The sequence below is a fragment of the Magnolia sinica genome, chromosome 5 (assembly GCF_029962835.1).
Source record: "Magnolia sinica isolate HGM2019 chromosome 5, MsV1, whole genome shotgun sequence".
Taxonomy (NCBI): Eukaryota; Viridiplantae; Streptophyta; class Magnoliopsida; order Magnoliales; family Magnoliaceae; genus Magnolia; species Magnolia sinica.
Genome location: NC_080577.1, coordinates 41,165,922 through 41,193,640, shown reverse-complemented (window position 1 = coordinate 41,193,640; position 27,719 = coordinate 41,165,922). Strand labels below are relative to the sequence as shown.

Sequence of the window (27,719 nt, the reverse complement as noted above, 5' to 3'; positions counted from 1 at the left end):
ACCTCAAGAAGGCAGGATGAAATCCTCGAGGGTTTTGCTTGATGATGGTGATGTCATCCAATTACCGGAGGTAATTTTGAACCGCGTTTTACCGCTTGCACCAAACACAACGTGGGAAAAATAAATCCCATATTTTTCTGTAATTAGGGTGGTAAATGTGGAACTAAACAAACCCAAAGGCCAAAGTTCCACATAGAGGGGTGATTTATCATACGACACTGTCGATCTACTCACCTGAGGGTGTACACGAACCGAGCTAGCTCAGTTAGCTCGCTCGACTCGACTCGAAAACCCTCGATTTGACTTGGTTCAAAGCTGAGTTCGAGCCAAGTCGAGTTGATTTTTTGAGCTCGAAAATGAGTTCGAGTCGAGTTTGAGCTGGCCCCAGCTCGACTCGACTCAGATCGAACCAAGCTCGAATCGAACTCTAATCGAAACAGTTCGGTGACTCGGTTACTTTGATATTGATGTTGCTCACCAACTGTTTGATGAAATGACTCAGAGAAGTGCGATTGGTGGCAAGGAAGGTATGTATATGAAACCAACACTTTTTTTTTTCTTGATTTTTATGTTGCTTAGAAGGTGTTTGATAAAATACCTGTAAAACCATTGCTGCTATCTCAAATACAATGAGATTTTGAAGGTGCAGTCTAGGTGTTTATGAAAATGCCTCAATGGCGAAATTGGCTCGATCTTCACTTGAACTTGGCCCGAGCTGGCCTGAGCTATTGACCAAACCGAGCCGAGCCGAGTTTGAGCTGAGGTCAGCTGGTGGCTAAGCCGAGTTGAGTTGAGGCCAGCTCGACTCGGTTCAACTCAATGTACACTCCTATACTCACCCATGGCGGGAAAAAGTGGGGCGTGGCTTAGTGGATCCTCGACCATCAGGCCCACTTTGATGTATGTGCCTTATATCCGCGCCATTCATCTATTTTGAAAACTCATTTTAGGGCATGATCCCAAAAATGAAGCAGATCCAAATCTTCGGTGGACCATAATACAAGAAATAATAGTAATTGACCATTAAAATTTCTTGTGGGCCAAAAAAGTTTTGGATCAATGTGGTTTCTTCATCTAGGTCTTTGTGACCTTATCAACAAATTGGATGTCAAATAAACATTTTGGTAGACTCCGTAAAGTTTTGAATGGCAAGGATTCAAACAGTCATATTGTCTTTTTAAGATTTGGATCTGGTTCGTTTTTTGACATCATGCATTAAAATGAGCTTTCAAAATGGATGGATTATATCATGTAGGGAACATACATCACAATGGGCCGTACAATTAGGGATCCACACCAAAAAATGTAAGCGGATTGCATGGTGCACCACACACTAACTACCTAAGTAGTGTGTTCACCTTACCAAGTTATGTGGCCCCAACATGATGCATGTGTAGGGGTGTACATCGAGTCGAGCTGGCCTTTGCTCGACTCAGCTCGGCCATTGGCTGACCTCAGCTTGAACTTGGCTCGGCTCGGTCCTCGAGCCTGACTGGCCAGCTCAGCTTGGTTCAGTTAGCAGCTCGGGCCGAGTTCGCCATTTAGGCATTTCCACAAACACCTGGACTGCACCTTTAAAACCCATCTTAATGTGAAACAGAAGCAATGGTTTCACCGGTATTTTATCAAACACCTTAAGCAACATAAAAACCAAGAAAAATCAAGAAAAAATGGTAGTTGTTTCATGTACATACCTTCCTAGGGCCCATATTGATGGCACTGTCAGCGTATGTAAAGTACTTGGTGAGCAACATACATGAAAGGAAGGTGGATATAATGATCACACCTTAGTTGATGGCACTGTCAGCATATGTAAAGTACTTGGTGAGTAATATACATGAAAGGAAGGCGGAGATAATGACCACACCTTTGTTGATCGCATTGACGAACCAACACACATGAAAGTACTTAATGGCCCATATTGATGGCACTGTCACCAGCCACACTTCGTTGAGTCGTTTTATCAAACACTTGATGAGCAACATGAATGGCAAAGTAACCGAGTCACCGAACTCATTTTCGAGCTAAAAAAATCAGCTCGATTTGGCTCGAACTCAACTTCAAACTGAGTCAAATCAAGCTTTTTCGAGTCGAGTCGAGCGAGCTAACCGAGCTAGCTCGGTTCATGTACACCCCTATGCATGTGTTATATCCATGCCATTCATCCATTTTTTCAAGATCAATTTAAGACATGGGGCAGATTCAAAGCTCAAGTGGACCATACCCAAAAAATAAGAAAAAGGAATGCTTACTGTTGAAAAGTTCTCCATATCACAAAAGTTTTGAATCAACCTGTTATTTGCATTTTCCCTTCATCCAGGTATCCGTGTCCTTTTGAATAGGTTGGATGGTAAATAATTGTCATGGTGGGCCCTAGGAAGGTTTCAACCGAGGGTGTCATTTTCCCGTTGCTTTATATGATGCGGAGTACTTGAGCTTTTGATCTACCTCATGTTTTGGGCACTCCCTAAAATGATCTCCCAAAATTGATGGACGGTGTGGATATAACACATACATCATGGTCAGCCCCAAGAACTTCGTCAGGTCAAAACACCATGGAACTTGGAGAGGCCCACGCAATCCGCTTTAGGGAAAAAATGGTTCAAAATGCATTGGATCAGATAATCAAAGCGATCCTTTCGGTGGCGCCACAAAGCATCGATAGAAAACGAAATAATTAATGGTCACGTATCCGTCGAGGAAATTGATAATAAATAGAGGATAGGATCATCTGATGGTTGTGATTTTTGAAACACAAGCCATCCGTGAAATGGCCTGCTATATGGATGGATCCGATTCCCTGGCACGGTGGTTGAAGAGAAGCAGCATCGCTCCACATTCAAGTGAAAACCAAATTGAGGACATGGTCCATCCATGGTAGAACTGAACAGATCAATGGTATCTACGGAAGCGGATTGTCTTCTGAGTAACTCAATTAGCCTTACATGGGGCCAACCGTGATTTGTGTATTTTATCCACGCCGTCCATCAATTTTACCAGATGATTTTATTTGTATGGCATGACCGAAAAGTTTACGAATATCCAAATCTCAAGTGCACCACACAACAAGAAATAATGTGAATTGAACGCCTACTGTTGAGAAAACTTTTTGGGAGTCACAGAAATGCGGATCAAACCGGTATTTGTGTTTTACTTCATCCATGTCATGTCCGCGTGACCTTATGAACGGGTTAGATCACAAACACAAATCACTGCAGGCCTTATGAAGGTTCCAACGGTGGACATCTTTATTCCCACTGTTTCTTGTGGTGTGTTCCACTTGAGATTTATGTTATCATTTAAGTTTTGGCTCATACCCTAGAATGATCTTTAAAAACGGATGGACGGCGTGGATAAGACAAATACATCCATGGTTGGCCTCACCGAGTTTCTGTATTACCGGTCCATACACCCCAACTCCTCTTACTACAAAAGCCGAGTGCTAAGTTCGGGGTCGAGGATCCAACAATCTTCCTCAAACTGTATTTCGACGGGTACGGGGACTCATTTTCTTCAATTCACGAAAAAGAAATCTCGAGATGGTTAGCATTCTCGCTCAGGTTAGAAAAAAACCAAACCAAAAAAGAACAAAAAGAAAAAGAGAAGAAAATCATTTCCTTGGAGATTTTTCGCACAAACTTCACTCCTAGATTGGAATTTTATTGTTCTTTCATCATTTTTGAAATGTTTGGATTATATATTTTATTTTATTTTATTTTCTTGGGGAATGATTTTCTCGACCATTTGATTCCGCAGGAGCGTCTTCTCGGCGCTGCCTTGGGAGCTATCTTCACGGGCGTTGTTGTTTTCGAGCAAAGGAGGAGCATTTATAGCCTAATTTCCCAAAATCAGCCCCAAATCGAAGTTCAAAAAGAGGTAATTCGAACCTTTGTTTCTTCTCTTTTCACATGATTGTTGTTTGTATCTTTCAAATTTTCCTGGAAATTCAGTCTCAACCAAATCTCGTTTGGCAGTAATTCCGATCGGAGCTTCTTTTCTCGTTCTTTTCTTTTTACACAGCTTTGGTGGTCCGGTTTTCCCTTTTTTTTTTTGGGTTTGATTTCTAAGGCAATCTCTAAATATAAAGTAGAATTTGAGGCCAACAGTTAGAAATCTGTTTTAGTCTATTGTGTCATTCACCACTGATTCGGGTCATATCGGTCCCCATATCCAGCTGGTTTGGGCCGATGAAGCCATACCATTCATGTGTTGTACCGGTACATATCGGGTGATATGTATGGTGCTCTATCGTTGATTCTTACATTATAGATTGTGGAATGGAAAATCCGTCTGCACAAGGTGATATAGATGGATCCAGAACTCCACAAGGTGAAACAATGCAAGATCCAATAGTGATTTCCAAGAGATTGAGTTGCATTGCTGAGGGACCTTAGATACTATGTATTGCAACATACAAGTCATTTATTCTATGATTCCTGCAATGTAGAGCTTTAATGAAATGACTGGTGAGAGTATGATGAAAACCTTTTACAGGCCATTGGAACTAGACCAAACTCATGCATTTGAGGAGCTGTCGGGCTCTTAATTATTGAATTATAAATGTCACCTTAGTCTGTACCTATGAAATGGGACTGATTTTATTTTCCAGCTCGTGACTTGAGGATGTAAAAGCCCTTGAGGAATGACAGGAGTGCTTTGTGTTTATGCCTTCCTTGGAATCGATGGTTTTTTTTTTTCCCTTTCCTTTTCTTGGATGGTTAATGTGGAGTTTAGGGAAGGTGTTAGAAGATACTTCCATTGGTGATATAATGCGGTTCATAGGTTGCGAGGAGGAATAGATTTTCAAAGCCAACTTAGCATCGGAGGAGAAGAAGAGATGCAACTAAAAGCTTTGTCATTTGGAAGAGAAGAATTGAGAAGATATATACTTGAAAAGTTTATCATTCTTGAGGCATGTTTTATTTCCTATGTATCTGTTCAATGAAGATTTTGTTGCTTATAAATAAATGAATTGTGTTCCTGTGTGTGTACAATGCACATGCATGTGCATATGTGTGATATATAACAAAGTGCTGGACTCAGCTACTTTTACAAAGTAAACTCACATCTTGTTGAAGCTAAATAGAAAGGCTGATAAGGGATGGCATTTTAACATGGACAGTTGCAAAGGCTGAGGAATAAGCAATGTGATGGTGGAAAATGACCTGTGTAGTTGTTATTTCTAGAATACCCCAATGATTGATCATCTAACCTTTTGGATCCTATCTTGCTTTAAAGTTTGAAATTGTGAGACTCTAACTATTTAACGAGGTTTTCTAGGCTGTTTTACATGAAAAATACCATTCACATGAACAAAACTCTTCCTCCACCATATATTGATGCAAATAGGGTGCTCTCTCTCTCTCTCTCTCTCTCTCTCTCTCTCTCTCTCTAATATGAACATCGAGGAATTTTATTGAAAAAAAGGAAAAAAAAGCAAGAGAGAAAAAAACAACCAAGGTTCCAAGACAGCATCAAGCAAACACATTATTTAAACCCCATTCCAAGTCAAACTGAGACTCAGACAAAAGCTGGTCCTATCATCTGTTGATTCTGTAAAGAGACCCTCTACTGGCAACTGCTTTAGCCAACAAGTCTGCCTCAGAGTATGCATCATGACGAACATCAGGTTAGCAATCCTTAATGGGTACTGACCTGTTTTTGCCCATTTAATTTCATTGGTTGATTCACCATAAATAATGACCTGGCTGACTTTACAATGGCGACAAGTCTGATCCTGAAGTAAAGGCCATAGCTTTAGCATAATTTGAGTTATGGAAACCCAAGGCCTGGAGAATTCTCACACTGTAGTGCTGCTATAGTTTCTAACGCTACCTCCAGCATCCATTGGATCCAGATTCCCCAAGGAACAACCATCTAAGTTCAGTTTATACCAATCATCAGGGGGGCAACACCATCTTTCTTTGACCTTAAAAAATAAAAAATGGGGATGCCATTCATTCTTTTGTCGGCCATATTCTCACTAATTTTTTCTCTGACTGAGTTCACCTTACATGATATCTGCCTGAAGATTCTATTGTTTCTCCAACCACAAACACCAAAGAATCAGCTTAATCTATAACTTCCAAAGAAACAATGCTATGGGGCCCACAAATTTTTTTCTTCTTTTGAAAATTGACAATGATTTATTGCAAAGAGCAAAAGCTCAAAGATACCATAAAAAATTACATACTAGCTAAAAAATACCAATCGTTTGGTCTACCCCCTTTGTACAAGAGACCCACCCAGTTACATCCATTTTGACCCTTTTATATGCATCCATCTCTGACCCCTTCTTGTTTTGGAAACAACAATCATTGCTCTCCTTCCATCATCCCTAATTTCCTCAAAATGATCTCCTTCTTGATCCGCCACCCATCCAAGATAAAATCAAGCTTGAGATGGACCCTAACATCACCCAAGGCAAGTCGAAAGGAGTAATGAATTTTATCCAAACATTCAAGTGAAATCATAGTGAGTGAGAAGATGGTTCATCAATTCCACAGCCCTCATACACATTACACAACAAATTGGAATTGGCAATGACCTCTTTTGGAGGTTGTCGATGGTGAGAATCTTGTTCTTACCTGCTAATCAAGTTAATGCTGAAATTTTGGGAGGGGCATCCGACGACCATTAAAAAAAGATTATCTATTACTACCCTTGAAGAAGGATGACCCAATTGCTTTTAAAATGGTCAAACCGAAAAATGCCTTGGCTTTTCAAAGAGCCACGCCAAGGAGTCCTTTTCGCATGTATAAAACTTGAGACGATGGAGCCACTCTTGGAGCCGAACAAATTCCTCCGCTTCCTCATCCAAAAGGTTCCTATGACAAGGGATAGACCATACCACCAAATCACTGACAAATGAGAAGCGTTGCTCTAGGGGTGTATCCACATTGACAACAAACCTATCTAAGGTTGGAAAAGCAGATTGAAGAGGACATTCACCAATCCACACATCCTTCCAAAATCGAATCTTTACCGTCACCCCAATAGAAAGGGATCCCCTAGAATTTACTCTTTATTAATGAAACCTCCCTCCACAATCCAGAAGATCTGTAAAGACTAAAGAGAGGAGCTCTTTACCCACCACCCTCCTTCCCGAAAGCCATATTTGCATGCTATTGTTCCCCTTCATAGCCTTCCTTTCTCAACTCCAAATCTCCGAAGCCACTTCCCTAGAAGGGCTTGGTTCATCTACTCCAAATTCCTTACCCCTGCTCCTCTCTCCCTAAATGGTTTACAAACCTCATCCTATTTTGATAAATGTAATTTATGCTTAACTTCTGCTGCCGCTCCTTGGCACAAAAAATTCCTTCACAATTTCTCCAATCTATCTAGAACTAATACCCCTAGCACTTGAAAAGTGACATGAAGTAAATTGATAAGTTTGACAATGCTGGCTTTATCAACGTTAGTTGTCCTCCTAAAGAGAGATGTTTACTTTTACACTGTGACAATTTCCTTTTTAATTTTCCTTTAACTTAATCCTAAATATGTTTTGCTGGCTTGCCCACACACAAGGGAAGCCTCAAATAAGTTGAAGGAAGAGATCTCGCCTTGCACCAAAAAAATCTTCGCTAGAGCCACCACTTCCTCACTTGAAGAACACACCCGAAGCAACTACCTTTTGTAGATATTAACCCTTAACCCTGAGACCAACTCAAAACACCTTACCAACTCTTTCAAATTATCTACCATTTCTATATCCGCATCACAAAAGAGGATAGTATCGTCTGCAAACTAAAGGTGAGAAATCGGAGGCATCCCTCTTTCCATGTCAAAACCTCTAATCAACCCGAGTGACTGCTTATCTAGCATTTTGCTAAACACTTTTACTACCACCACAAATAGAAGAGAGGATCCCCTCACCTTAGCCCTCTTGAAGCCCGAAAATATCCCTTAGGCGACCCATTCACTATAATTGAGAACTTTGCAGGTGTAACTCATCCTTTCATTTAGCGTCTCCATTTTGGCCCGCAACCCAATCTCCCCAACATATAGTCTAAGAACCCCCAATTTACAGGATCATATACCTCTTCAATGTCCAACTTACACACAATTACCTTCTTCCCTTATTTCTTACATCTAAACATTCATGGGCTATTAAGGTGCTGTCCAGAATCCGTCTCCCTACTATGAAAGCTCCATAGGTCTTTGAAATAACTTTGTTTAGAACCACTCAAAAGTTGTTTATTTATTTATTAATTTTTTTTTTTTTAAAGTCACGAAGATTATATTAAAAAAGAAACAAAAAAACAAAAGAAGAGAGGGGCCGCTGAGAGGGCGGACCACTTAAGATCCCAAGAAAAGAAGATTACATCCCCTTAGGGAGTCTACATTAGCAACCCATTTAGTCATAAATTTTTTAGCTCTACTAGCAACAAAGAGCTCAAAACTTGTTGCTAGGATCTTTGCAAGAATCTTGTATAACCCTCCAATTAGATTAATGGGGTAGAAATCACGAAGGGTTTTCGCTCCCTTAGGGGGTGTTTGGTGCATGGAATTAGATGGTATTAAGTGGGATGGAACTTTAAATCCCTTGGTTTGAAAAATCATCCCTGTTTGGTTCACCATAGGTTTCCAACATTGGATCCTATGCATGGAGTAGGAAGGGCTAGGGAGGGCTTTCCCCAATTCAACCAGGATTTGCAAAAAAATCCATGGGATTTCCTCCTAAAAGCATGAGCTAGGAAGTTCTTACGCCGGGAAGGGAGGTGGGGTCCACCTTGATATTTGTGAGGAATCCACCTCATCCATTTGTTTTACAAGATCATTTTAGGGTAAACGACCGAAAATGAGGTAGATTTAAAACTCAAGTGGGCCACACAGGAGAAAACAGTGGGGATTGAGTGACTACCATTGAAGCATTCATATGCCCACAAAATTTTTGTATCACGATAAAGTTTTCTATGTTCTTAGTTCATCTCGGCAAGAATGAACTTATAAACGGTTGGGATGACATATAAACATCAAGGTGGAGCTTGGGAAGGTTTCATCGGTAGGAAATTCTTTCCCCACTCTTCCCTCTCGTACGGCCCACTTGAGTTTTGGATCTGCCTGACTTTTGGTAGTATGCCCTAAAATGATCCCACAAAACAGATGGACGGGGTGGATTACTCACAAACATCAAGGTGGGCCCCACCTTACTTCTCACCGTAGTTTTCAAACATGATTTTCGAGATTGGTAGGTGTTTTCCATGTACAACCAAATACTACATGAATCAAAACATGTATTTAAGCTCTAAATCCTAAATGATCCAAACACCAAAGTGAATAGCTCACTCCCATGGCATTAAGAGACAATCCACATTCAAGTGCATTTATTACAAAAAAGCAATTCTATCCTACTTAATACCATCTAATTCCATGCGCCAAACGCCCCCTCAATTTTCAGAATAATGTGATAAAAGAAGCTCCTAATTTCGCTGACAAGCAACTAGCCCACCAACTAGTGGAAAGGGCTTGTAGATATTTAGATATCACCCACTCAATGCTAAAACGTGGAAAGAGTGAGGACCAAATGTTCTAGGTAAAGAACAGAGCAACATGAGATGAGGGTTTTTCTCCTTCGATTCAAAACATATTGTGGATCTATTGCAAAAGGAATGGCCTATGCTTCTAAGGTGATTTAAGGTAAGGATTTTGTCCAACAACTCTGTCCATTAGAAGGCATTCACTCTTAGCTGGACAACAGTGAACCAAAGGCTAGAATATGAGCTCTAGGCCCATCCAATAATGCTTGGAAGAACGAAACAACCCAACAACTATCAAATTTACAATCCATATTCTTTTATTCACTCCCAAGCTTAAAATGTAATCAGACTCTTTAAAGTCTCCTGAGTCCTGAGCTAGCACTTGAATCTCGTCATCTCGAAGGTTTCACTTAAATATTGGCTCCCAAATAATCAACCCCCCAATACTCACTGGTAAAAGTTCTGGACGAATGGCTCTCTATGATCTATTAGTGAATACAATGGGTGAAAATTTCTCCATTGGAGCAAATCTCCGCATCATCAATCCTCCCAAAACCAAATATTGTTGTTGATGTCCATCCATCGACACCTAATGATAAAATGGGTTCAAGTTAGTACTTTATGTTTGAAGGGGAAAATTGTTCTAATTCATCGTTGTCCAAGAAATTGAATAGAGATTGCCCATTTCCCATCAATATGGGCCGTATCATCTGGCCCACTTCGTGCAACTTGTAATTGAAAAGAATCATCGTAGATCTGGGTAGGGGCAAATCTCCACACCATTAGTCCTCCCAAAACCAAATCTTGTCGTTGATGTCCATCCATCGACATTTAACGAGAAAATGGGTTCAAGTTAGCAATTTATGTGTGAAGAGGATTTTTTTCTTCTTCTAATTTTTGGGCCATTTGGGGAGAAAGGATTGGGCATTGCTTTGAAAGAAAATCGGCTTCTAGCGTAGTAAAGCAATTTATTGGGTACTTGAGTGGGCCGCTAACACTAAGGCCGTGTTTAGATGATGGACTACCGCTGTAATGTGATGTAAAACTCACATAATTACTCTCGTCTTTGATCGGATATTGCAGAATGTCAAATCACGGTAATCCTTTTGAATCACAACATCATATAGATAGGCGGACGTGTGTTGAGGTGACAGTTTCATAGGCCCCACCATGATGTATGGGTCACATCCACCTGTTCATCCCTCTTACATCATCATTTAATGGAATGAGACAAAAAATGAGGCAAATCCAAAGCGGAAATGGACCACACCACAACTAGCATGGGTATTGAACGCATGCCAGTGAAAACTTGCTGGGATCTACAAAAGTGTTGGATCAAGCTCATTTTTGGGGACACCCTAAAATAATATTGCAAAATGGATTAATGGTGTGGATTTAATACTGCTTGATAAAATTACATCTAAAGTATATCCAACCAACTAAAGTATTTTACGTCTCTAAAGTGAGATTGCAAGGGAAGTATTGTATACGGTCGCTACTTTATTTTACTTTTGACTACGGTAATAATGATAATCATTACTTTTTTACCATAGATTACAATACATTACTGTTGTTTTCGTGAATCTAAACACGCCCTAAGGAATTGGACGTTTGTGTCCTCGTAACCCTTTTGGGGTTGTAATTTTTGGTATGCTTTTCTTTTTGTTTTTCTTTGTATTCTTTTCCGCTCTTTGCGCCTTTTAATAAAATTGTTGCCTTTCAAAAAAAAAAAAAAAAAGTGGAAAATTGTTCTAATTCATCATTGTCCAGGAAATTGAATAGAGATTGCCCATTTACCATTGATATGGGCTGTATTATCTAGCCCATTTCTTGCAACTTGTAATTGGAAAAGTATCATCTCTAGGCATCCATATTGTAGATGAGTAATCTTGTATTTGTTGGGGTCGTTGATCCTCTTACAAAGTTATTCAACTAATATACCTAATTTTGCTAAATAAGAAGTGGAGAGTGTTAGGGTTTTTCGAAACACAACGGAATTCAAAACTTTTAAAAATTTAGATTTAATTAATATTAATTCTAAGGATCCCCATCTAGATATTATCAAGTTTCTACAATGAAAAACAAAATCCTACGGCTAGGATCACCTCTTGATCATCGCCTCTCAAAACTATGTCGAATGTCGGTGCTGCTCCTTCAAACAAAAAAAGGCCTCTCCTGATCTATACCAAATGGAGGAGGAAGAGCCAACAAACAATCCCTAGAGAAGGGCTAGGAAAGTGCAAGGAGAGCCGTCTAAGGCAGAACTCGCACAAGTGGATGCGTGAATGTGAAGGATGGGGAGAGATGAGAAACTCTCATCTTCTCTCTCTCTCTCTCTCTCTCTCTCTCTCTCTCTCTCTCTCTCTTCTCCTCCCCCTCCCCCTTTTCTAAGTGGTGACACCAAGGGGTTTGGACTTCGAAGGCTTCTCTCTCTCTCTATCTCACTCTAGCATATGATCTATTAATAAAGGAGTTAGGGTTTTAGGAAGAGACCATATATGGTGCTCCACCACCCTCTAGACTTTGTTATGCCCTACTACATTTGAAGTTTATAATTCTGCCTATCCATGTACCAAATAGACCCAATCCTTCTGCTAATGATGGCTATCCACTCTCAATCCAATACTAATGCAAATTAACCATTAGATCAAGCGTGCCGAAAACCTTTTTAATAGTTAAACAAACGATAAATGATGATAACATTTATAAAAACATCTAAAACCATTTTTATGCTGGGCCTAACTAGGAAACAACTTGATGGATGATCAGATCAATAATACCTAAGCTAAAGTGTTCCTAGGCAACCAATCTATCTTAAAAGGCGAGCTTAATAGTTTTTTTTTTTTTTTTTGGGGGGGGGGGGGGGGGTTTAAATAGGATTATACTAAATAAAAAATTAAAGTGCAAAAATAATAAACAAATCTGAAATCTCAATCGCACTAGTATTGAAAAATTGATTCAAACTAGTTCGTAGGACAACCTACACCTAAAACAAAGTTTAGGTAGGACAACTTTATTTCACGAACATTTGTAAGAATCAAGATCTCAAACCAAGCAAGAGAAACTAAGCCTATCTATTACAAACATTCACTACTTTTGCATAAATGAAATTACAAACATTCTCCACAAATGCAAAAAAGAAAACATTCACCACAAACACCAAGAATTATAGTGGTTTGGTGTGTACAACAACTATTCTCAAACAGCCACACCTAAGGTTACTAACCTCGTAATCTTGGCTTTTACTATGAACAAGGTTTTCACAGGTTCACCTTAAAACCTGATATAGTTGTGATTTTATCGGGCTATCACAAACAAAGAAACCCCTCTCTCTGAGATTTTCAGGCTATCTCAAGCAAAACCTGTAATGAGATTTTCTGGATATCTCATAAAAAAAACCAAATACATAAAGTAAATTGATATTTATCTTCACCGAAGAAGATGCTGTAGTCGTAGATCTCTTTTCTTGAATGACGAATGTTCGATATTCAGTCCGATAGAAAAGGTCCAGGGTTCTATTTGATTTTAATTAGATTTAAACCCAAAGGCTACTTGCATTAATTCCCTCAAATCTTAATAAGAGTAAATACTCTTTTTAAAATCAGAATGACAGAGTTTTGAGATAAAAGAATTAATGAAAAACCTATAAAATAAATTTATAAATACCGCTTGATAGCTTGACAATAAATGAGGCTTCTCTCTCTCTTGAATAAGAGGTTTGATAGGCTTGAATTGTATTTTCGGATTGAGAAAGAACCTCTCTTTATAGTCAGAAAGATTATTCCGGATTCAGTTCCAACAAATTTTCAAATTCGAGCGAGATAAGATCTAACAGATCTTCGATTGGTCGAAGAGCCTGCTTGACTGGTCGAGGGTGACCTTCGACTGGTCGAACAGTCTGTTCGACTAGTCGAGCTAGCAGAATCTGACTTCATTTTAGTTGCTGGACTTTAAGTCGAGGAACCTTCGACTGGTCAAAAGGGTCATTCGACTGGTCGAAGACGTAACAGAATTTCTGTTATACTTCCGCTGTTTCTTGGACTAGTCAAGAAATTTCTTAGACTGGTCGAGGCAGAACTTAGACTAGTCGAAACTCAGTCAATTATAAGTATAAAAACCCAAATTAAATATGTTTTGAAAGTCTTTAAACCTAAGGTCTTTTTAGGGTTTAAAATACCTGTATGGACTGAACTTCATAGGACTAAAAACTTGAAGTTTTTCAAATGAGCTTGATCTTCTACTAGTTGATTCATTAGTAGGAGTTGAACTTGTCGATGAAGCTTGATCTTCTACTAGCATTTTTAGTAGAACTTGAACTTACACTTGAAGGTGAACTTTCCATCTTGATCCACGTGACTTGAACTTTAGCTTTGCTTCTACTTGAACATGAGCTAGACTTCAACTTGAATCTTGACTTTAACTTGAATATAACACTATGCTAAGTTGTTTTGACAAGACGAAATTTGACATACCAGGTATAACATGTGCATTAAATTAATAGCACTTACAGTATCCCTTGTTGGATCATATGTTTGTCAATCGTATCTTAGTGCATGTACCAACTACACCCACACATGAGCCATGACAATTGACTTCATAAAGTGAGCCAAAGCACATTATATTAGAAACTTGAACTCTCCATATGCCCTCATGTCTAAGTTGTTGCTAAAGTTGGTACATACGCAAGTCAATCTAATCTAGGCATGACAAGTCTCCCGTTTTGGAGGCTTGAATTGATTTTCTAATGTAAGTGTCCAATGGGTTTAATAACAAGAACCCATAGCCATGAACACTCACACTCATATGTGGGGCAGGGCAAAGGCTCCAACTTGTTGAGTCTGATGGTCTAGACTTTTCATCTTGACTCATTATCGTTCCCCTCACAAAGGATAATCACATAAGAATAGCCGTAGGTTCGTCATAAAATCTACTAGGTGGTCACTGAACGACAACCTACTGAGATCCATGGAATACAAATATCCCTTTGCCAATGACCATAGTGCCCAAACTCAAGTTCTTAAGGAAAAGGGGGGAAAACCCTCTTCTTTAACCCATGTTCATATACACGCTTGGGGTAGATCTACCTTTTTAAAAAAAAGTCGCTTGGGGTAGACCTACATATTAAATATGGCATTGATAATTTGTCCACACAAGACCCATGGTCATCCTAATCAATGCACCAGATCATCAATATTAATGGTCAAGATCATCATTTATCAGTGGACAAGATCGATATTCGCTTTGCAGGGCACACAAATAGAGACTGCCGTTGTGCTAATTCATGATGACCTTTGTTTGTAGTGCGCATGCTGTCACCATCAGCTGGGGCCATTTTACTTGCGATATCTTTCCTTGAGTCTTCTATTGTGGGTGTCGTCTGATCATTTATCAAGCATGATTCCCATGTTGGGAGGGGCCATCCTTTAATTCTTGCGACATTTAGTTATGTGTTGGAAGTCTTGATATGCCAATTCGCGATTGGTTTATGATGCTATGACATGTGAAATGATTGGTAGAACCATTAAAGACCACCTCCTCCATAGATGAATTTTAGTTAGTTGAAACAAGGGATGGCGTTACGATAACAAAATGTGAACATATTAATCTATGAGTCGACAAGTCTAATTAATGGGCCTTACTATGTTTGTGGCAACTGCTTTATTTGTCCATATAACATAGGTTACATCCCTCATGGATGTAATTCACCAACAGGCTAGGGTTTGCTAAGGGAGACAAACAATGGTTTTTATGGGGGAGAAAAACTTGGGGGTGTGTGGGGTTCCATGGAGATCCTTAGGGGATCGGTGCATGGAGGGTTGTTTTCTAGACCTTCTGATCTTTCTTCACAACTACAATAATGCTTGTTTGAATGTAATCCCTTTGGAAGAGTAGACTTTAAGTTCATACTAAAGAGAGCTGTGATTTCCTTTTCAGAAGAAGACATCTAAAATCCCTCATTCCTCTCAGATTTTGCTTTGATTGCAAAGTTTTCTTTGGTAAGGCCATTGGGGGGATGCATCTGAAGAATATGTTCGAGCTTCATGATCATTGGATTAAGAGGTGGTGGTAGGCATTTTGATGCCCCCAATATTTTCCATTGGTTCTCTATTGTAGAAGCTTTTATTTTTATTTTTTATTTATTTTTAATGCTTGGTCAAAAGACTCATCCACCGTTAATGGGAAACCATCCAAGCTTTTTAGATGGACGCCATATTTTGATTTGTAAAAGAATTTGGGTATGCTCTGGTTTTGATTTATTTTCCTCTATTACCTTCAATTTATTCAATGAATAATATCTATGCATTATGAGCCACTGCTAGTTGCATTGGCCGAGTCTTGAAGATTGACAAGCCTTCAAAGTTTCATTGTGCATTGGTTGTTCCCTTTAGATTCTTGAGGGGCTCTCCCCTTCTCTCCTTTGGGGGGTGGGAGCCCCTCCCAAGGTGGCGGCTTTCCTCTGGCTCCTTGCAAGAGGAAGAGTTCTTACAATGGATAACTTGCATCGGCCCAATTTCATCTCCTACTTGCTCTTCATTTGGTTTGATTTTAGAGTGCACGACGATCTCCTTTCCCTTTGGCGTCTAGCTGTAATGGCTGCCTTATGGGCTTTTGGAGAAAGGAATCTCAGATGCTTTCATAATTCTCCATCCCTTGATCTAGAGTTCTCTTCTTCTTCATGATTTGAAGGAGTGGGTTGCGAATCTCTTGGGCAAAGATAATGTGATGGCATCCTCTTTATGAGGTAGGGCCTCTGTGCTGTCTTGGGCTCAATTGAGCTTTGTGTTCTCTACTTGTATAGCTTTTTTCAAAAAGGTTTTTGTGTTGGCTTTGCTATTTCCCTTTCGCTGGGGGTGGGTTTGGGTTTTGTTTGGGATTGGGTTGGCATTGTGTTGTATAGCTGGTAGGTTTTTCTCTCTTTTCTTTGTTTCTTTCTATTTGTTTGTTGCTCTTTTGTTTTGGGTTATTTAATATAAATTTTCCAATATATATATATATATATATATATAAAGGAGGATAGTGTAATGTAGAAAACATCCATGATGATCAAGAAGGAAACTTTAATCAGGTGTCTAAAGGGAAAAGAGAATTGTCTTTGAAGGTGTGTCCCGAATGTGGCTAGATCTAGTTTAGTTTAGGTCTCTTCTCAGTTTGAATTTATTAATGATGATCGGTCTATTTGAAATATAAGGGTGGTGAGGAATTCTCTATGTTCAGAGGTTTTCAAGGATCTTATTCGATATTGATTTGAAAATCTATTTCTTTTGTAAGGATTCCTTTTAGGTGCATAGGATTTACGATTCAAATAAGCATTTTACGGTAGAAATTAAATCGATGATTGATGATGAAGCTGTTTTCTTGACGCCTGTCTACGTTAATTCAACATTTGGATAAAAGAGCCTTGAGGAATGAGAGGTGTGCCATAACGGTCGTTACGTGGCAACTGTTACACGTTACGGAAAAAATGACCCGCAACGGCCGTTACAACCCCAGTAATGGCACACTACACCCCCTGTAAAGGCCGAAATGGTCCATTACGGGGCCAATACAAGTTTTACGTGTATTTTTTTTTGTCAATAAAAAAGAAAAAAGAGAGATTGTAACAGCCGTTATAGTCCATATTGTAAAGGTAATGGTGGTGGTTGTTACGGCTACCGTTACCGTTATAGAATACCTTGAATGAGAATGAAATTTCTCCTTGAGCATGTCAAAGCCTTTAGGGGGTCAATTTTATGATTATGATATTGTTGACTTAAATTTGCATGTGAAGGAGCACAAATTATTGTGTACCTTAGCACCACAAAACAATTGAGATTTTAGGAGCAATTTTATAATTATCTAAAGATAATGTCAGGATTGTTAACATTATCTCAATAGTGGTATTTTGGAAAGAGGAAAACCTTTTATAACCTGACCATTAGTTATGCTAAAAGAATCAAGGAAGAGGAGATGAAGTGGCAGGAAAGATCATGAGTAGTTTGGCTTCAAGTAGGTGATAAATACACCATTTTTTTTTCTCATAATATGGCAAGTGCAAGAGCTAGGAACAATCACATTGGTGGTTTGAAGATAAATGAGAGTAGAGTCAATGATAAGGCGATAGTTTGCAATGCTATTGTGCAATTCTATGAAAAGTTGTTATCGGTAAAAGAGGGGGAACGTCCCCTTTTGGACAATCTGGACTTACCTCGTCTATTGGAGGAGCAGGCTACTACCCTTGCAAAACCAGTATCGGTAGAAGAGGTGCGATTCACGATAGAATCTCTCGGGAAAGACAAAGCTCCAGGCCCAAATGGATATCCATTGGCTTTCTTTCATGACTTTTGGAACGAAATTAAGAGCGATGTGCTCGCCTTCATCAACAAGATCTTCCAAAGGGGCAGCTTATCTAAAGAAATGGGGGCAACTTTCATTGTGCTTTTCCCTAAGGTAGAGGGGGCTGAGAATCTTAAAGATTTTAGGTCCATTAGTCCGATTGGGGTGCCCTATTAAATTCTAGAGAAAATTTTGGCCTCTAGATTTCAAGGTGTTCTTGAGACCGTCATTTTAGAAAACCAGAGTGCATTTGTCATTGATCTCTAGATTTTGGATTGTGCTTTGCTAGCGCACGAATGTGTTGACTCGAAACACAAGGGAGTTAAGAAGGGGGTAATACGTAAACTTGACATAGAAACAACATATGACCATGTTGACTGGAGATTTTTGGATTACATGTTGGCGCAGTTCAGTTGTAGTCTCAAGTGGAGATCCCGAATCAAGGAATTTGTTTCTTCGGCTTCTTTCTCCATCCTAGTGAATGGCTCTCCAAAAGGTTTCTTTAGGGCGACTAGAGGCCTGCGGCAAGGTGATCCCCTCTCCCCTTTTCTGTTTGTTGTAGTGGAAGAAGCTTTAAGAAAGATGCTTTCGAAAGGTCAAGATATTGGATTAATTCAAGGTTTCAAAGTTACACGCTTGGGTCCCTCAATAACACATTACAATTTGCGGACGACATTATTTTGTTTTGTGAAGTCGATGGAACAATGATTGATAATATGCGCAAAACTCTAGTGTGCTATGAAGCAGTTTCAGGTCTAAAAGTCAATCCTTCAAATTGTGAAATGCTCGGAATTCACATGGACGAAGAGGGATGGGATCTTTTCCTTCAACGTATTTGGGCCTACCACTTTGCATCGGCAAGCCGCCTAACCATCTGTGGGACTCGGTCATTAAAAGGATCGAAAGGAAGCTATCAACTTGGAAGGGATGGCATCTCTCTTTTGGTGAGTGCCTAACATTGATCAAAATAGCGTTTTCCAATATGCCGTTATACTTTATATCACTCTTTCGGTGTTCGAAAGTGGTTTTGACAAGGCTTGAAAATTTACGAAGGAACTTTTTGTGGAGTGGAAAAGTGGCAAAGAAGAAATTTCATCTTTTAATATTGGAAAGAGGTGTGTAGGCCATTGGTGGAGAGAGGGGCCAGATTGAGGACTCTAGAATCTATGAACCTTGCGCTTATGGTTAAATGGATTTAGAGATTTGTAGCAGAAGCAAATCGGCTATGGAGAGAGATAATAGCCTCAAAACACGTCATTGGCCAAGGGGGTTGGTGGATTAAAAGCTCCTCATGTTATAAATTGTCAGCCCTTTGGAGAGTGATCTTCTCGGTGGAAGCAAAATTCAAAGAAGCTATTTCTTTCTTGGTGGGAGATGGCTCCCTTGTCCATTTCTGGGAGGACCTATGGATCGGAGATTGCATTCTTAAAGAAGCTTTCCCTGGTTTGGCTTCCATATCTCTGGATAAAAATATTTTTGTGGCTAGATGCTTCTCTTCTGAGGGCGATCGAATAGTATGGACTCCGCCAAGTCGTAGAGGATTGACAGATGCGGAAATGGAGTCCTTAAGTTTGTTGGAGAAATTAGATGGCATAATGATAGATGCTTCATTAGATGACTCTATTGTGTGGACAGTTCATAGTTCAGGCAGATTTTCGGTCCGATCCTTCTATAACCTCCTCACATCAACTATCCATCGTTTCCCAAAATTTTCATTTTGGGAAGTATGGTGCTCCCCCTAAGTTAGTGCCTTTTGTTTGGTTGGCGGGAAGAAACAGGGTCCTCACGGTGGACAATTTGATTAAAAAAGGAATGATACTCCCAAACATGTGCATCATGTGTGAATAAGATGCAGAGATGGTGGATCATTTGTTCATTCAGTGCCCTTTTGTAGGGAAGGTGTGGGAGCATATCCTAGCGATTCTCAACATTTCTTGGGTCTTGCCATCGACTATGCATTCCTTTTTAGCAGCTTGTCATGAAGGGGGAGTAGGAAGGCGATGATGGCGTGCATTTGGGCCATATGGGAAGAAAGGAATAGGTGCTGTTTTGAAAACAAAGCGGCTACAGTTGAAGTGATCAAGCGCAAAGTGACTATGTGGGTGATTGAATGGGCCGCTCTCAATAAGGATTTGGACACTTGCGTCCTTGTGGCCCTATTGGTGTTGTAATTTGGTTTCTTTTTCTGTGTTGTCTTGTGTTCTGTTATTCTTTTCTACTTTTTGCGGCTTCTCAATAAATTTGTTACCTTTCAAAAATAAATAATAAATTTGTAAGGCTTGTGGGAAATGTGAAAGAAAGGTTTCTTTCATAAGGGAAACATGAGAAGATGATGGGGACATCATGCGCACACACGCACGCACGCCACCCCCCGACATGTACGTACGAAGAATGAGGCCCCACCGTCGATCTGGCTCGATGACGACATCCAAAGAGGGCCTCCTAGTTAGAAGACGAAGTCAAGTAAAGCCCATCATGGGATCTCAAGATCGTGGCCTACTAGTCGGATTGATCTCATATTTTAGGTCTTGCTTATTGATATTATTTAGAACATCATGAATGCTTTAAATTTCTTTATTTGGTTTTTATTTTAGTTTACTTCAGCGCTAGGTAATAAGTTGCACACATGGCACGAGTTTTGGGGTATAGGGTTTTCCTATAAATAGGCACCCCTTGTAGCTCTTTTGATTCATTGAAGATTAATAAAAAATTTGCATTTTGCTACTCTCTGAGTTGTGAAGCCTAATTGAGTGCGAAGCCCTCCCTTCATCGACCGTGGTGCGAAGCCACATCTATCCCGATTCGCCCCCATCCATCACCATCTCTATTATCCATCTTCCATCTTCTCTTCTTCTCATCTCACCCCATCATCTACACTTTGAATCAATCATCTATTGCGGCAATTCTTCTCCCTATAGCAGATTTCCAGAATCTAGCCTTGCAGGAGGATTGAAACTTCAACGGAGCACTGTGTTCAAACCGATCATCCGTTTGGCCTGAAATTTGGAGGGAAGGTGGCCCATCCCTGGCTGACCAGACCCTAGCTGGCCAATCCCAGATTCATAGGCCCCACACACGTGCGGGCCACCATCCACGCATGTGCGTCAAGCTGATTTATTGTCCACTCGTGCGGGCCGATCACAGGTGCTCTCTCTCATCTGCTTCACTCCTTTCTCACCTAATTTCCCTAACACTAACCCTAGATTGTCCTAAATCCCAATATCTATGCCCTTTTTTTTAAACCCTAGGTTTTCCCGAATTGAAACATGTGAATCCCTTAGATTGGGGAAATTATTTCTGTGTATGTGTAGATGAATTTACCCTCATTTGATTCTTGTTTATGAATTTACCCTCCTTTGATTCTTGTTTGGTCTATAATTTTGATTGATCCGACCCTAACATGTGTAGGCCTGGATCCGCATAAGATTCCCCTTGATTGAATGCTTAGACTTTTGTATGGGATATGGAATTTGTGTAATTGTTTATGAACTAGCGTGATTTTAAGCCTGAAATCTCGTACATCATATTTGAATTTCCTGTCCTGCATTAAATTTGGTATCAGAGCTTAGGGTTCTTATAGGGGAATGCATTACATGTTTAGGGATTAGTTGTTTATGTCCATTATGCATCAATTCTCATCATATATGGCTGTTTAGAGGTCCATAAACCCTGACATAAGCTGCTGAAATTTTCTGTTTTTCCTATATTTGAATTATTTTAGAAATTAACTTAGCTTTCTATTTCTAGGTTTAGAAGCTTTCCTTTTCTATTTTTAGAAACTAATTTTTTGGAAACTTTCTTAATCTGTTTTTAAAAACTAATTTCCTTTCCTTTTTCTTTTTTAGAAACTAGTTTACTTTCCTTTTTCTTTTTTAGATACTAGATTACTTTCTATTTTTAGAAACTTTCCTTTTTTCTTTTTTTTAGAAACTAGGTTGTTTTTTTAGAAACTTTCCTAATTTGTTTTGTAGAAACTTTCCTTTTTTCATTTTTTAGAAACTAGGTTGCTTTTTTAGAAACTTTCCTAATTTGCTTTCAGAAACTTTCCTTTTTGTTTTTAGAAACTAGTTTGTTTCTTAAAAAAAAAAAAATAATAATAATAATAATAATAAAATAATAATTATCTTATATTTTGACAACTATACTGTTGAAATTTGGTTTGCACCCTATGCTAAACATGGAACAACTGCTAGAGTCACTAAACAAGCTGTCCCAGCAGATCGAGTCTTTGGATAAGGGCTTGGAAATGGACTAATGCTTTGAATAACTTGATGTGCGCATTACCCGACTAAAGACCATCGATAGGACAAACCCACCATTGGGGTAGATGTCCAATCTCAGGCAAGTGGCTTGGAGGATAGACCAATGAATGGAGTTGGTCAAGGAATCAATTATGGGCGTGCACCGGTGCACCCACCCTATAAGGGACATCAAGACCACTATTTTGAGGGGTACAACATGTGCGGCCTTGTGGCTGGAGAGTGCACCAGAGGCTAGTGTAGAGTTCCCCACTGAGGCAATTCCGGTAATGGATGAGTTACGTGATGTCTTTCCTGATGATCTACTGGAAATGGATGATCTACCGGATATAGAGTACACCAGAACATGGGACATCATTATATCTACAGCTGAGTTTGCATTTAATAGTTTTGTCAATAGGTCCACAGGTCTCAGTCCTTATAAAGTCGTTACTGGTTATAAACCTGGAAAACCTATTGATATTGTCCCCATGTCACTGTCCCATAGGCCGTTAGAGCCTGCAGAGTCTTTTGTGCATCACATTCATTTATAACATCAAGAAATCAGGCAGAAAATCACTACAAATAATGAACATTACAAATTTTCTGCAGACCAGCATGAGCGTTTCAAAGAATTCAATATTGGGGACTCTGTGATGGTCCGCATCAAGTTCGAGTGGTATCTTCCGAAGGCCATTCGTAAGTTATATGCGCGTAGTGTTGGACTCTTCAAAATTATAAAATGAAACGGTCTCAATGCGTATGAGGTAGATCTTCCACCTTCCATGGGAATTAGTTCTACATTCAATGTGGAGGATCTAGTTACTTTTCAGGGGACCACTGATATTTTGTCAGGCCCTTCGCCCACCCATCCTGATTTCTCAGATTTATCCCATGATCCATGGCCCCCTCCTAACCCATCTTCTCAGCCTCCAACTCTCATACTTACCCTTCTCGACCCATTTTTCTAGCCTCTACGTCCCATAACTACCCGTCCCAACTCATTTTCTCAGCCTCTACCTCCCATACCTACCCTTCTCGACCCATTTTTCCAACCTCTACGTCCCATACGTACCCGTCCCAACCCATTTTTCCAGCCTCTACCTCCCATACCTATTCTTTCTGACCTTTCTTCCTAGCTTTTACCTCCCATACCTAACCTTTACACACCCAGAGAAGAAATAGATGATATCTTGGACCATTAGATAGTTTCAACGTCAGACGGAGGGTTTTAAAAGTTCTTGGTCAAGTGGAAGTCACGTCCAACTTCAGCCAATATGTGGCTCGCTGAGGAGGAGCTTCAGAGACTTGATCCTTATATCTTGAAGCGGTTCGGGTGTTTTATTTCGCCAGTGGCGAAATCTTCGCAGCCGGGGAGAATTGATGGGAACATCATGCGCACACGCGCACGCACGCCACCCCCTACACACATACGTATGAAGAATGAGGGCCCTACCGTCAATCTGGCTCAATGACGACGTCCAGGGAGGGCCTCCTAGTTAAAAAACAAGGTTTGGTTCAAAAGAGTGGGCCCGATAGTCAAGTAATGCCCATCATAGGATCTCATGATCATGGCCCACTAGTCGGATTGATCTCATATTTTAGGTATTGCTTATTGATATTATTTAGAACATCATGAACACTTTATATTTCTTTGTTTGGTTTTATTTTAGTTTACTTCATCGCCAGGTTATAGGTTGCGCACATGGCGCGAGTTTTGGGGTATAGGGTTTTCCTATAAATAGACACCCCTTGTAGCTCTTTTGATTCATTGAAAATTAATAAAAATTCTGTATTTTCCTACTCTCTGAGTTGTGAAGCCTAATTGGGTGCGAAACCCTCCCTTCATCTAAGGGCTAACTACCGTGATGCGAAGCCACATTTATCCCGATTCGCCCCCATCCATCACCATCTCTATTACCCATCTTCCACTATCTCCTTCTCATCTCACTCCATCATCTACACTTCGAATCAATCATCTATTGCAGCAATTCTTCTCCATACAACAGATTTCAAGAATCTGGTCATGCAGGAGGGCTGAAACTTTGGCGGAGCACCGTGTTTAAACCGATCATCCGTTTGACTTGAAATTTGGAGGGAAGGTGGCCCATCCTTGGCCGACCAGACCCTAGTTGGCCAATCCCAGATTCATGGGCCCCACACACGTGCAAGCCACCATCCACGCACGTGCGTCAAGCTAATTTGTTGTCCACTCGTGCGGGCGAATCACATGTGCTCTCTCTTATCTTCTTCACTCCTCTCTCATCTGATTTCCCTAACCCTAACCCTAGATTGTCCTAAATTTCAATATCTATGCCCTTTTTTTAACCCTAGGTTTTCCCGAATTGAAACATGTGAATCCCTTGGATTGGGGAAATTATTTCCATGCATGTGTGGATGAATTTACCCTCCTTTGATTCTTGTTTAGTCTTTAATTTTGATTGACTCAACCCTAGCATGTGTAGGCCTAAATCCGCATAAGATTCCCCTTGATTGAATGCTTGGACTTTTGTGTGGGATATGGAATTTGTGTAATTGTTTCTGAACTAACGTGATTTTAAGCCTGAAATCTCGCACATCATATTTGAATTTCATGTCCTGCATCAGAAGAATCTCATTAATGAGACAACTCATTAATGATCCCAACTCATATTATATATATGGGTCCTAGGTTTGTACTTTTGATTAACCGAGAAATTACATCTCTTTCTTCTTTCGTGACCGTGCTCCTTGATCGTGCAAGTCCCGAGTTTTTCCAATTACTCGATCATAATGTGTGTACTATTGTCCCCTTCTCATTTATGGTTGGAGTTCCAGTATTTTGGTGCTCTACATTCTGTTTCTGTTGATATACCTGATGGTTTAATTGTCATTTTATGGCTTCATATCATGGTTCAACAGATCCAAAATTTTTGTAAGATTCAAGTAGTGAGAAAAAACTCATATATTCAAAATCAAGGAGCAAAATTAAGAAATAGGAAAGAGTTGGGATTGCTTGGTGGTGGAAAACACTAACCCTGTACTCATATTGCTAGTAGAAGAGGGGGGGGGACATCCAACCCTATTGGAGCTTGAGAGAAAAAGAAAGAAAAGTCTTTCTTGTATTGAGATGGTGTTTTTCCTCTTTGTTTTTAGGGTTTGTCAGAAACTCTACATTCCAATTGAATTGTGGAAGGGTAGAAGCTTCCTTGGTGGTGGATTCCTCCAATGTGTTTTCTTCCTTTTTCTCTTCTTAAACAAGGTACTCCACTTCTTCTCTTTTTCTTCTTCTCCTTCCTTTACATCTCTCTTAAACACGTCAACACATCAAAACCCAACCCAATCCACCCCCTTTCTCTTTTCCCCTACCCATCCATACATGGACACGCACATACGCACGTGCATCCATACAGGTTGCCACGTTTGGGCCCCCTTTTGGTTCCTTCCCTCCTTCATTCCTACCCAAACCCTACCTAATCCCTCGATCTCTTAATCCCTAGATCCCAATTCCCAAAATCCCCAAATCTTAACCCCAAAACCTAACGAAAATCTGATTTATTTTATTTTATTTTTTAAAAGAAATTATAAATCCCTTCCCCAAACCTAATTTTATCAGCGCCATTATCTTTTCACATGGTTGTTGTACTACCCATGCCTTGAAATGTGTTTCTTCCTCTCTCTTCTCTAACAAGGTACTTCACTTCTCCTTATGTCTTTTTTAAACCCATCAAAACCCAACCCAATCCACCCCCTTTCTCTTTCCCCCAACCCATCCGCATGCATGCATGTGCGTCTGTACGGGCTGCCACGTGTGGGCCCCCTTTTGGTACCTTCCCTCCTTGATTCCCTTCCTGACCCTACCTAATCTCTAGATCCCTTAATCCTTAGACCCCAATTCCTTAAATCCCCAAATCTTAATCCCAAAACCCTAATGAAAATCTGATTATTATTTTTTAAAATCCTTCCCCCAAACTTGATTTTATTGGCGCCATTGTCTTTTCACGTAGTTGTTGCACTACCCACACAAGATTGGAAGTCTCTACTTTCAAGTGGGTCACTCTCGTAATACTTTATATTTTCATACACTGCGTATGTGATAGCCTAGGCCATTTGCATTGCAAATTAGAATTTTCTGAATCTATTATGTGGATATGTTTGGTTTTACATGTTAAATGCTTAAATTATGCGTAATTGATCTCATGTCTTGCATCCTAAGTTAATTTCATTCGTCCTACATCAATAGCCTTCCGAATACCAGAAACTGTTAATTAACTGCACAAAACCTCGTCTAAACTACATAAAACCTCATCATGAGAATGGTGCCCAATAGCTTATCAACTTACCAAAGGATCCGCACACAAGCATAGCCACACTGCACGTTGAGAGTGATTTGCGTGACCATGAGCTGTTGGATTTACTTTCGCGATTCTCCCTATTGCAGGGCAAGGAGCCCAAGCTGGGAGAGCTGGATTCCTTGGGGTGGAGATATTCCAAGAAATGGGAGTTTTCAGCCCATTCTTACTTTTGAATGTCGGTATCGGTAGGCGTATCCACCTGGTGGAAAAATGATACGATACGGTGTCACGTATTGGTATCGGGGCCGTATCAGTCAGAAATTTTTTTAAGCCAAAGAAACAAGGAAAATATCAGGATAAAAAGAGAATAATAAGATATTCAAGAATCAATCTTTGTTTTGTATTTTAGACACGCATATGATGGTGTATCAGACCATTCTTTGATGGGAACGTTGTCTATTAGTTTGACTTGTTGAAGGTCAACTAAATGGGCCCTAATTGAGCACAAATGAAGCATGATTTGGTGTACTAGGGCCCATTACATTGAAATATAACAAAAAGAAGATGAATATATAAAAAGGAAAGTGAAGGTTTACCCTTCTTTCCGATTTTTTCCATAATGGTCTACTTCTCTTCGATTTCTCAAATTCCATTCAAATCATTTGTTTTGATCCCAAATATATGTCTAGACCTAGCATAGAATGAGTTTTTAAGCTTTTTCCATGGTTTAAATGAAAAAAAGAAGAGAAATGAGTGAAAATTTGATTATTATTTTTTCAAATTGGGCTTTTATGGACATATCGGCTGTATTGGCCCCGTATCGGTGCCAATACGCCTCGTACAGGCCGATAGGGGTCATTTTTTTTTTTTTTTTTAATCAGGCCAATACGATCTTGTATCGCGTATCGTCTTGTGCCAATATGGCCGATACGATACTGATATTCATATCCATGAGTTTGTTCGCTTTACTCCAAGCTATCTTGGGAGGAGGTTTAGGCAAGAAGAAGTGGAGATTGGCTCTTTTGGCTTTGCTCTGGGCTATTTGGTTGGAGTGCAATAATCGATGTATTTGTAACGAGGAGTTAGGAGGGAGAGTCGTAGATAGGGTAGCTATTTTTGTTAGGGACTGGGATGTCTATTATTGAGGGCTTGTTCCGTTTATCGTTGGGGTTGTTCTGCTCTTAGTCTTGTATAGGTTTTTTTTTTTTTTTTAATTGGGTGTGTGTGTGTGTGTGTGTCCAATAAAAGCACCATCTGAAAAAAAGAAAAGGGTGTAGGTGGAGATAGTAAGGAAAGACTTGATTATGGCCTTTGATAGAGTGGAATGGTGTGAAAGGATGCATGTAGCCAACCCCAATTAATTGGTATAAGGCTATAATGATGATGATGATTTATTTAGTTATATGAACGTGCAG

General features: G+C 39.8%; 1 protein-coding gene across 2 annotated transcripts in view; it reads left to right on the top strand.

Annotated features, from left to right (window-relative positions):
- Positions 1 to 3,402: 3,402 nt before the first annotated feature.
- Positions 3,403 to 27,719, top strand: part of LOC131245965 (uncharacterized) — a 33,280-nt gene continuing 8,963 nt past the window's right edge. The window contains exons 1-3 of one of the 2 annotated variants that reach the window (XM_058245785.1): positions 3,403 to 3,560; positions 3,757 to 3,876; positions 26,451 to 26,817. In XM_058245785.1, coding sequence (XP_058101768.1) covers positions 3,540 to 3,560; positions 3,757 to 3,876; positions 26,451 to 26,537 — 228 coding nt within the window. In that variant the 5' untranslated portion in view covers positions 3,403 to 3,539 and the 3' untranslated portion in view covers positions 26,538 to 26,817. Of the gene's footprint in view, positions 3,561 to 3,756; positions 3,877 to 26,450; positions 26,818 to 27,719 lie in introns of those variants that run through there. The other variant, XM_058245784.1, reaches the window with a different exon arrangement.